General features: G+C 36.8%; 1 protein-coding gene and 1 long non-coding RNA gene across 2 annotated transcripts in view; one reads left to right on the plus strand and one right to left on the minus strand.

Moving 5' to 3' along the window:
• Positions 1–12,446, plus strand: part of LOC6498777 (innexin shaking-B) — a 78,976-nt gene that overhangs the window by 40,447 nt on the left and 26,083 nt on the right. The window contains exons 3-4 of the mRNA XM_032452224.2: positions 8,045–8,178; positions 8,251–8,440. Coding sequence (XP_032308115.1) covers positions 8,045–8,178; positions 8,251–8,440 — 324 coding nt within the window. The remainder of the gene's footprint in view (positions 1–8,044; positions 8,179–8,250; positions 8,441–12,446) is intronic.
• Positions 1–12,446, minus strand: part of LOC26514978 — a 43,235-nt gene that overhangs the window by 25,116 nt on the left and 5,673 nt on the right. The gene's annotated exons all lie outside the window — the stretch shown is intronic.

Raw genomic sequence — 12,446 nt, forward strand, 5'->3', positions numbered from 1 at the left:
AAAAAAAAAAACAAACTAAAGCTAAATACAAATAACCATAATCAAGTATAAACAAATATCACAAATTACCAAATACAATATCTATGTATCTGTAGAATAAATATACTTCCGGTTCGAAGAGGCCAAAAAAGTATGCAAAAGTATTCTTTTTGGGCTATTTGTTTTTGAAAGAGCCATTTGATGCAAGTTAGTAGCCACTTCTGAAGACAAAGAAGCAGAAGAAGAGGATAACCCCACTAACCAACCCAACCACACAGCCCTTTTCCCCAAAAAAAAATACCAAAAAATACCAACTTTTCTCTCTCGATCTCTCTTCTCTCTCTCTGTATCTCTGTCTCTCTCACTCAAATCTGCTAATTTCAATGTTTTTGTGTGTGTGCGTGTGTTGCGTGCGCTTGTGTGTGTTTACAATTCAATTGTATTAAATTTGGTTAACAACAAAGCGAACAAAAGCGATCTATATACGATATACATATATATCTAAATCAAAACCGATAAACCAAACAAACAAAAAAAATATGAAAAAAAAATACCAACAGCTAAACGGACAGGCAGCATATATGTTGGCAATCGAGCAATTTCTGTGTAGAAATCAGCAAAAAAAAAACAAAGCGTCTGACGCTCTCTGTCTCTCTTTGTCTCTCCATATATACAATATACATATATATATTATACTCTTTCTCCCACTATTTCTGTGTCTCTTTCACGCTCACCCACCGAACCACCGACCCACCGACCCACCGGGCCGGGTACCGCCCGCCCCACCCATTTGTATCTCACTCACATCACATCCGAACTATTTTCGAACTATTTCAGTTTCAGAACTATCGAAATTTGTTTTTTGTTTTCATTTTTTTTTGAAATTTCGATAAACGAGAAAAAAAAAAAAATATGAAATCAAAACCGAAACCGAAACCAAAAACCAAGGAGAAAAATAAAAAGTAATCCCCAAAACCAAAAAACAAAAGCAAACAATACATTTATATACCGTAAAATACTATCAAATATACTGCATATACTAACCTCCAAACTATACTATATAATACTCTCAAAATAAATATACTATTTAATATACTATTGTGCAACTTGAGCCACAGAGATTCCCCAACAACAAACAATATCACACCAAGAGTAGAAAACACTACAGAATAAGACACCTCTTCGTATTTCGTATTTCGTATTTGATTTTGATGCCACCCGACACTATCCACCTGATATCTATATCTATACCGTATATATTATAATAATACACCTCTAAACACTATCTATTGTATCATATAACTAACTAGTTCTAAGTAAGCAACAGTTCAATGGAAGAGTTTCGATTATTTTGCTGCAGACTGCCGCCACCGCTTAACATTGTTGTTTGCATTTTGTTGAACAGCTTTGGCAACCCTGGCTTTGTATTTAAAACTGAAAACCCCGAAAAGCATGCACCTCTAATACTATCTTCTCTCTATCTCTATCTCTCTCTCTCTCTACTGCCCTTCTGTCTATCTCTTTCCATTGTCTTTGAAAGCAAATTTGTAAAAAAAACAAAAAAAAAAAGAGCACGTAGAACAATGTTTTCAATTAAAATTGAATTTAATTTGCTTTTGTTGTGGCACGCTTTTGTTTTTTTGTTTCGTAACTAAATCCAATAAATAGCCCAAAAGTCAAATATCAAAAAGCAACTCATCCCCCCGAAGCCTGGACACGTGTAAATAAGCCTTCGAGTTACTCGTACTTGTTTTTTTTTTAGCCAGCAGCTCTCCTCCGATCAACCGACGAATGTGAATAATAATTCAATAATGGTTTGAAACACCTACATACTACACCTATACTATATATATATATATATATTTGTTCCCGACACCTATCCGTATATAAATATACTCATATCTACATAAATATCTTACTATAATCCCTTGTATTTGTATATTGCATAAGTGAAAGCATCCAGTCTGCCTGCTGACTGACAAAAAAAAATACCAAATGAAGATAAATAAAAACTCCCCCCCCCCCCTCCAGAAACACTGTAAAACACAAAATATAGTTCCAATTCCACCACCACCACCCTGCAAGATGAAACCCAAAAATGCCTCTTGTTTGTTTTCACATTTCCTGTTTCATTTTTAGTCCTGGGCCAATTGTTCGTTTAAGTCGCCAATTTAAAGTCAACTTCAATGATGTGTGACTTTGGGGATTGGGGAAGGGGAAGGGGAATGGAAAGGGGAAATCTAGCTAGGCTTTATATAACCAAGGGAGGAGGGGCGTGGTGGCCCAGCCCACTGATGTGTATCTGTCCTTGTTGTTTGCTTGTTTATTGCCACCAGGCACTTGGCACTTTCGAGACTGAAACTGAGACTAAATCTGAGACGGAGACGGAGACTCCACTGACTCTGACTCCCAAGCTGGCTTCAATTTATTATTGACTTGCTGCAAGAGTTCTTAGACGCATCCTAATGAAGCGTAAGTGGCAAGCACTGCGGCAGGACCCATAACAATAACAAATACAAATACAAATACAAAGCCAGTGCCAGTGCCAGTGCCTCCTCTTGTAGCAAAAGCTTATTTTTATTGCCCCAAATATATTGCCAATGTTGTTCTAATAGCAGAAACGAGCCGGAGCCATAGAGCTTACCATTTGAAGGCAGAATACACCGAAAGAAAATATATATTTCAAACAATAATGTTTGGATAGTTGTTTGATCCATAAAAGTATGCTATGAAAAATTGAATTTTTAAAGGATTCAACAATTAGCGCCCAACTTGGGGGGTTGAAACTTTTCTCAGTGCTGTGGCAGTGGCACTAACAGTCGACAGTCAGTGGCGGGGCAGGGCAGGGCATTGGGCATAAAATTCATTGTTATGGTTACTGGGCATAAGTCAGTCAGACAGTCAGTGAGGCAGGATGGGCAAGGAGGCATGCAGCAAGTTATAGGAATAGGGAAGAGCCCTTCCATTCCCCCCATTTCGTTAATCAGCCCTGAGTAAGTCAGTCCAGCGCACATGATACTTATTACACATGCTACTTACACACTTCAAGCTGGCTGGCAAGGATATTCGAAGCGGGAAGCAGCAGTAGCAGTCATTGTTCATCCACTTGTGCTGAATTTCATTATAACCCAAGGGTGCACTCGGCCAGATTGGGTTGGTCAAAGGATTGCTCTGTCTCTTTAGGAGGAGGTTGGGGGATCTCTCTGGATACACTAAGTACAGTACGTGATGGCGGTGTAGGGATCTGTTTGATTGGGAAATTAGTTACCCGACAAAATGGCAGCTGAATACTGAATAGAACAGAAACTACAGCCAGCAGTGGCAGAATCGCAACAGAAAATCAGCAGCAAATAAAATTAGTTAGGTTCTTGCCAATGATGATTATTATTTCATTTAAGCACTTAGCTCTATGGTCTGCACTGTACTCCCGCTGGATTAGGATGGCTATAAGGATATCATATCCTCTATATCCTTTATATCCTTTAGCCTGTTTCTGTTTTATGGGTGTCCCATTTCGAGTCCCATTTTGCTTTGCTCGTTTCGATTTCAGTTTCCGTAGACACTTTCGCTTTATGGTTTTCGTTACGCTTTTAATTTACGCTTCAATACGATTTTAAATGATCATCGCTCCTCTATCTCTTTCTGGTCTTACATCATCCCTACCCATCTCTTTCTGATCTGCCCCCTCCCCCCCTTTTCTAACGCCTAGTGTGTGTGTTTTTTGACCCCAAGACCCCCTCGAAAGTGAAGAAAAAAAGTAAAAACTCTGCCGAATTGGACCCAGAACCAAAAGAAAAAAACATCCCAATAGAACTCTCATGCTAACCAAAAAAATACCAAAAAACGATATATATTTTGCGCCAATTGTGATGAAATCTGCCTTTCTGCCACTCTCTCTCTATCTCTCTCTCACCAAAATCCACATTAAAAAACAAGCTAAAAGTAATGATCCCAATCGATGCAATGCCAGAGAAAAAAAAAAAACCAAAACAGCCTAAAGTGAAACAACACGCCAAAAGCACAGGACACGAACAAACACCAAAAAGTCACCATCACGAGTTCACCAAAGTCACTATTTAGTCACGAATCAGCAACTCACTAAGAATCACCAGTCAGCATTTGATTAGAAAATGCCCAAAAAACTACAAAATACTGAAAAAGCTTCAAAGAAAAAAAAAAACCAAATAATTTCTCACACGCGCCAAGCACACAAAGTCCCATATTTTTTTGAAAATCCTTATCCTCCTCTGATCCTTAACCAGAAATCTCTATAAAAAGTATTAAATTAGAACTGAATAGTATTAAAATGGAGTTAAGTGTTAGTTTTAATTTCTTTAGTATTTTTTTTAGTATATTATTGAAATGAAATATTTCATAGCATACTTTTTTGGAGATTTCCGTGTTCTTCCCCCGAATCACGTTAGTTTCACACTTTCACGCTCTCTGTCTCTATCTCACGTATCACGCCGCTCTGTCTCTCTCTCTCTCTACCTCTATATATCTCTCTCTCTCTCTCTCTATATGTATCTACAATATCTGTCTCGATCTTTCACGTTAACTCACCATCACTCTGTCTCTATTTGAAGCCCGAAACTCCTGTATCTCTTTCACTTTGGAAGCTAATCACTCGATCCCCCCCCAGAATCAAGTTAAAATCGCCGGCTGCCAAAAAACAACCTCTATTTCAGAATTCCTTTGTATCTGTATAAGTACACTTGAAGAAAAAATTTAAAACGAAACCAATTAAATACCAAAAACTAAAGAAAATCAAATTGACTTTAAACGAGAACTATATAAAAACTTACTCACAAATCTTTCAATCACTCAATCACGGAATCACTCACTCACCAATCTTAAAAAAAAAAAAAAAGAAAATAAAAATAAACTCACTCGATCTGTCTCTTTCTATCTCACGCAAAATCACGACTTTCACCTGCCCCACCCCCACAAGAAAAAAAATACCAAAAAAAAAATATATATATGCAAAATGCAAAAAAGAAAGCCAGCTAAGAAAAAGCAAAAGTAACCTAAAAAAAAAAAAAACAAAAAAATAAAGAAACTACAAGTTAATAAACCACACTCTATATATATTATCTTTATACATGTATGTATTTCTCTGTCAGCTTTAAGTCTTTAATATATAACATGAAAGTAAATCAAAACCAGCAAAGAAATAAACCGAAACCAACCAAACTCCAACCAAACAACAAACTTGAAACTCTTTAACTCCAAACTACAAAATCCAAAATCCAAACTACAAGATACCAAGATACCAAGATACCAGACAACTCCAAGGCCAGCCAAAAAAACACAAAGAAACATCAAAAACAGCAACAATATAACCAGTGACATCAACAATAACAGAGAACCAAAAACAAACAAAAGAAACTTAAAACCAAACTTGAAACTAAAAACAAAACCAAAACAAAAAACCAAAACCAAACTACTATATATACGAACCATATATATATATATATTTATATTTAAATAATAGCTCTCTCACTGTATGCTCTTATCCCAGATGTAATTGATATCCTTACGATTTTGTGTTTCAAAATTAGCTGAAACAATGGCTAACTAAATAAAGATCCAAGAGTCACAGTAAACACTTAAATACTTTAATACCAAAATCTTGTTATAACTAAATCGAAATTGTAAAGCTATAAACCGAAATACCAGAATCAAAAACCAGGTAGAGCTAAAAATCCTCTCAAAAGTATGCTATGGTTTAGATCAAAGTGGGCTAGAAAATTATTTTAAAAAAATCAAAACTTATTATCTTATTATCTATTATTAAAATAGAACACCCTTTTATCTAGACCATCAAAGTGTTGGTTAAAAAAAAAGAAAAACCAACAAATAAAATAAAAAATCAGGACAAGTATTTAAGCATAGAACCCAGCTTTGCAGTGCTATCTGTCTCTCTCTCTCTCTCTACCACACACTCTCTCTCACTCTCAGTATATAAAAAAAAAATATATATATCTATATATAATATATAATATGTATATGTATCTCTCGCTCTCTATGTCTGTTTGTCTCACTCTAAACTTGTGTATTGTGTTTGATTTTATTAGATTAAACGTAAAGCGATTTTCCATCATAACTTATATAAGCAGTTCTCGTACATTTTCGACACATTCAATTCCAATTCAAATTTATATTAAAACTCAACTCAATTAAATTAAATTCAAATTCAAATTCAATTGAATCTCAAGCTCAAATTCACCTAGATTTTTCACCACGTACTAATAATCTAATTCAATTAACATTCAATTACTTACATTATATATTTAATTAATTTTTGTATTGTACGCTCTCTCACTCACTCGATCACTCTCTATCTCTGTTTCGCTCGCTCTCGCGTTCTCAACTTCACCACAAAACAACCACCACACCACCTTACAAGCCACCAAAAACCACCTAAAACCACCACCACCACCACCACTTTCACCAATTCACCAAATCTACCACCAAATCACAATTCACCAACAAGCAAAGTTTATGAACTCACCATGATCACAGACCACTCGGATCACTGATCACAGATCACAGATCACAGACCACTCCGATCTCTCTCTCTCTCACCACTGCAGTTGAATTCAGTTATCAAATCACCTCTTAAAGTATGACTATCTCACCACAGCTCAGCTCACGAAACTCACCTCTGCTAAAAGCCGCCACAAACGAACAACAAATCCAATATCCAAATCGAACCACTCTCTCACTTAACCAACCAACCAACCACTCTCTCTCAATCTCAATCTCAATCTCAACCAATCGATCTGATCTGCATATCCAAATATCAATCCAAATATATCGATTCAAAAAAACTATCGAAAAATCAAATTCTGAACTAAGTCATTATCGAAATTTCACAGGTCTCTCTCCCTCTCTTAACTGTGTTTTCTTTTTTAATTTTTTTTTTTTTTTTTTTTCAAACTAGTCAGTCAGTCAGTCAATCAAGTCAGTCAATCAGTCAGTCAAGCAATAAACATTTTGAAAAATATCGATTAAGTGGTCATCGTTAATAATCATCAGAAAAATCGATTATGATTATGATTGGTTCCACAGTACGATCATTCGATAAATCTCAATCATTTCTATCGATCGGAAATTTTCAGTGGCCGCCATTTTAAAAAAATCAAAACAAAAAAATGCAAAATTATAACGAAATTTGCATTCCCAGCAGTTCAATAACTTTTTGTTTCGCTCACACCTATCGATCTATCTATCTATCTCTCTCTATCTATCTTCTATCTCTTTCTCATACACATAAAACATAGTTTTATTATTTATTTTGTTTTGATAATTTTTTTTTTGAAAGGAATTAAGCTGAGGAAGTCTAAACAATTGCTGTGACACCTTACTATACTTAACTGCCTAGAATAATTGAATTAAAAAAAAAAATACCAAAAAAATACTGAAAAGAATTCGAGAACTCTCCAAAAAGAATTGTATTTGTTTCCAATCCATTTGCAAGTTGAATACACAAATATTAGTTAAATAAAACAATAAAATATTAAAAATTCAGCTTGAAAATGGAGAGACCTCTGTTTAATTTGTAAGCCAGTTAGATAATTGTAAGGACCCTTTTTGCGAAAAAAATAACGGAACAGAAATTGTTTGAAAACGAGTCATCTCGCTCCAACTAGCCTTATATATACATATATACGTTATATGAATGTACATAACCAGATATCTATATATATAATCCCCAATACAAAGATATAAAGCACCCGAGAGACAACTCAAGATCTCTCGATTCCATCCAGAACAGACATAGCTAACGTTTTGCGTTCAAGAGATTTCTCTCATCATTCGATTTTCGTTTCAATTTTGAATTAAAAATTTATGATTTTCGAAAATATTGAAATTGAAACCTCTGCCATGACCTTTAATAATAATGTTCTTTCTCTTCGTTCCACACAACTCGAATCGAACCAATCGATAACACTTTTGACAATCTCTCACAACAACACACAAAAAAAAAACTCCTAAAAAAAAATAAAATAAAAATATTAATCGAAATAAACGAAAAAACAATCGATAAACGGATAAACAGGTGTCTCATGTCAAAATCGATTCACCTGTTTTTCGCCTGCACACCAACGCAACGGTTATATTACTGATCACATTCTCGATTGCTGTGACGACGCGGCAGTACGTAGGAAATCCCATAGACTGTGTACACACAAGGTTAGTTATCGATATTTATCGATTAATTTTAGAATTAATCTATTTAAATTAAACTCTTATGATCCATTACAGAGACATTCCCGAAGATGTTCTCAACACATATTGTTGGATACACTCAACGTATACAGTGGTCGATGCGTTTATGAAGAAGCAAGGTTCCGAGGTGCCTTTTCCCGGAGTTCATAATTCACAGGGCCGCGGCCCTCTAACAATAAAGCACACAAAATATTATCAATGGGTAGCGTTTACACTATTTTTTCAGGTAAGTGATTAGCTTAGAAACAAAAAACTATTTTTAACCTAGCGGCGAAAGTTGGAAAGTTGAAAAGCTGAAAAGCTTTCTCTTTGTGGCATTGCAACTGACTGAAAGCTGAGGGAAAAGCTTTCTTTTGGATGGAAAACTCTCTAGGCATTTGAAGGGAAAATGTTGCAAAAAGCACAAGCTTTGGGGAAAGTTTATGGAGAAAGCTTTTAAGAGGAAGGAATTAAATGGGATATATAATACGGTTTCTTTTGGGTTTATGGATTGTAGTTTAAGTTTTTTGTTTAAAAACATCAAATATTTATATTTATATTTATTGTTTAAGGAGATAATTTTTAAGATTAAGCTTTTAAATATAAAATATTTGAAAATAAACTCATAAATCCTACTTTTTAGACTTTATAATAGCAAAAATACTTGAAATTAAGAACAATTATTTGATAGATTTAAGCCTTTAAGTGTTAGAAGTGTGATTTTTTTGGCAAAACTAGTCGTCTAGTCTACTAGCCCTTTGGGGAATATATCCCGCCTGTTGTTGCCACCGACCATCAGAACAGACAACCACCATGCCACCATGCCACCATGCCACCTTCATCAGCGGCAACAACAATGACCTTTCGCACTTTCCGAGGCGTTGTCTCTTTTGTTGGCCATCATAAAATCGAGATGGTGATGGCCCGATGAAAATACTGGCCATGATGCATTAATGCGGCACAGACGCTGCAGCATCTCCACCTCCTCCTAGACTCCTCCTCTCCTACATTGGTGGCAAGAAGTTGCAGCAACCGGAAAACGAAGCGAGAACTATTTTTGGAGAATCGCTTTCTCCGATTCTCCAGAAGTTCTCTGGCTCTGTTCTTGTCTGTGCTATTTTTGTTTAAAATGAAAAAAAAAAAAAAAAAAAAAAAAAATACTATATTTGAATGCAATCGCTTGACCCCGTTTAAACCCAAAACGAATGGGCGTGGACTGGAGTCAGTTTTTCCCTAGATTTTCTTTAGATTTTCCCGGATTTTCTTCCCGGATTTTCCGATTTCTCCCTCCCAAGAACATCTCTTTTATCAATTTTATGCGCAGTGTGCTTGATATTTCCATTAATTTTATTTATTTACGCCGACGACCCGCTGAGCAGTCGGGTGCTGAAAAAATTATAATTTATGAGGTCTCTTTTTTGTTTGTTGCCCCGACGCCTCACACCTGCCACCACCCCTGGGGAATGCCCAAAAAAAGTGTACTAAACCTGCTCGTTAAAACACTTTCTTGATATCCAATCTTACAAATCATATTTCTTTCCGATCACAACCAGAACTGACGCAACCATTTGACATCCTATCATAAAATCCGCGTGTGCGGTTCTCCTCCTTCTCCTCTTTTCCCATTCTGGATCATAAAAATTATAACGAGAAGATCTCCAAAAACAAAAATTATTATTATAGAAGAGGGGGTGGTCTGGGTCTGTCGGGAAATGAGAAACTACATGAAAGTTGGACTGGGTTGGGGGATATATAGTAGATCCATGTCTACTAGGTTATACGACTATATGCTTCCCCACATCTCAGTTCTTTAGCTGCCCAATAGCCGCAAGTTTTATGGGACTTGTAGTATTCCTTTGTATGCCGCCCCGGCCCGGCCCAGCCCCCGCCTTGTAAAGTCATTAAATCCCAAAATACTATACTATACTATATATAATTAACGATTGTCTAGAGATTTCATTGTTTTTTCTGCTGATGGAATATGGAATTATGGAAAACTACTCCTTGTTTCTATAAATTATTGTAGAGTTTAAGTTGATTTCCTGACAATTTCTATAAAATTGAAACCCTAATTGGCTTCAAAAAATAAATCCCACCTTTCGCTAAGAGAATAATTAACGGAGGAGGAGCGGGAAACCCTTTTAATGCAACATTTGGCGCTGGGCCCAGAAACCAATACCAGGCCAGAAACCGTATATGCATTTCACATCCGGGCGATGGTAATGTTTTTTGTGCATTAATGAGGCAAGGCCTTTCCGGACATTGTCTTTCAGTTTCATTTTATTTTTTGTCACTTTGTCTGCTGTCGGATGGCCAAGAAACATTCCCTAATGGCCGAATTATGCAGAGGGATCCGCCATTGTCTCAAGATGGATATATTTTTATACAAAATATATATATATTTAAAAGGAAAAAGGACATGTTTTCGGTGGGGGTGGAGTATGATAGGCGTCTCACGTAGTTCCCCCAAACCAATTGAATTTTGATGGCCGGCTGGAGGACTTCTCTCCAATTTCGTGGCGTCTGCGGCAGCTGTCTGAGTAACACATCTGAGATACATCTACATCTGCATCTGTATTTGTATCTGTATCTGTAGGATGGAGATACATATAGAGTTATAAAGATATACTCGCGCTGGGACAACTTAATCAAATCGACCAGCGGATATGTCAGACAGTTTTTATTTGCCACTCCAGCTCTGCCAGTCCTGCCAGCCTCCCAGCTGTGCCCCCTTAGTGCCCCTTAGTCCTCATAAAACTCCAATTGATATGCCCCGCATGACGTCTAGGCGCAAGAATCAAAATACGCATAAATCCCCGACTCACATGTCACATGTCCTGTGTCCTGCCACAGGACAAAGACTGCCTCCTCCTTCCCTCCTTCCAACAGTCTCTGTGATTGCTGCAATAATGAGCGGAAATCACAACAATGCTCTACGAAAAGCCACTCCTCGCCATTTATAAGAAAGATTTTCAAGAAATATTTAAGAGTTTAAATATTAAATTTAATATTTAAACCATTATTTCCTCAAAAACTATAGTCCTTGTCTTTTTGGACAAACATTCTTCTGGAATTAGTCTTTTTTTTTTGCATTTTTAAGAAAGCCTCATTTTTTTCGAGTGCCCTTCCTGCAGAATCCTTACAACTCCGAGTCCTTCTCACAGCTTTCAGCTGTTGTCCTGTCGCTTCAAATCATCGAACATCGGGTCCTGGTCGGCTTGCCGGCTGTCCTTTTCCGCGTTATCCTTCCTAGTCCCTAGTCCTAGTCCGTTAAATAAATACAAATATGCAAATAATAATTAAGTACAGTGCCTCGAAAAAGCCACATACTCTATTCTTTTTTTTTTCGAAATATTTGTTTTCAAAAATATTCAAGTTTTCAAAGTTTAGAAATCGTTGAAAACTAGCAAATTGGTACGAAAAAAGTACTAATTGTGAAGCCAGTTTAGTGAATTCTAGTTATATTTCTTTAATATTTCCAATAAGTATTTTTAAATTTAAAATATTGAATTTATTTGTATATTTTTTAGTCTTTACTGATAATTTTCAGATTCTTTTCAGATCAGAAATGATCTTAAATATTTTTCTAAACTTTTTTTAAAATACAAAATAAAATAATGCCCAGTATTTTGCTTAAAAATATTCCTTTTTAACTCAAATATCTCAAAAATCTTTAGGAATTAAGTTGAAAACCCCTTTCTTTTTAACTTAAAAACTAATTTTAATATTTATTTGCACTTCCTTTTCAAACAAATTCAAGAACTGGCATCTATTTTTGGTTCCACGAACAAAGGGCTGGAGTGCCAGTGGATTGGGAGTGGCAGTTGGGGGGAGTTGGGCCGGGGCACCAGGGGTTGGGGGTCTTTTGTTTTTGGTTTCGGGCCTGGCTGCTGGCTGCTGGCCACAGATTGTTGCAACTACCAATAGGCCGCTCCAGCTCCATTGTTTACGGCCGGCAAGTGCAACGGTATAGCCAGTTCTGACCCTCTCTCTCTATGACTCTCTCTCTGTGTGGACCCTCTCTCTCCACCGCCCACCGGAAGTGTGCGTGCTTGGCGACTAGACATCCGAGATCTGCTCTGCCAGCCGGCTGGCTCTCTCTCTCTATCTCTGGCAGCATCGCTCTCTCCGCGACAGTCAGCTGTGCCAGAAGTGGCGGCCAGAACTGTTTTCTTGGCCAATAACCAGTGGCCGCCAGTGTCTGTTGCGTTGGCAAAGTGAACGCGCGCGTCTCATCCTGCTCCTGCTCTTTT

This window comes from Drosophila ananassae, chromosome XR (genome assembly GCF_017639315.1).
Source record: "Drosophila ananassae strain 14024-0371.13 chromosome XR, ASM1763931v2, whole genome shotgun sequence".
Taxonomy (NCBI): domain Eukaryota; kingdom Metazoa; phylum Arthropoda; class Insecta; order Diptera; family Drosophilidae; genus Drosophila; species Drosophila ananassae.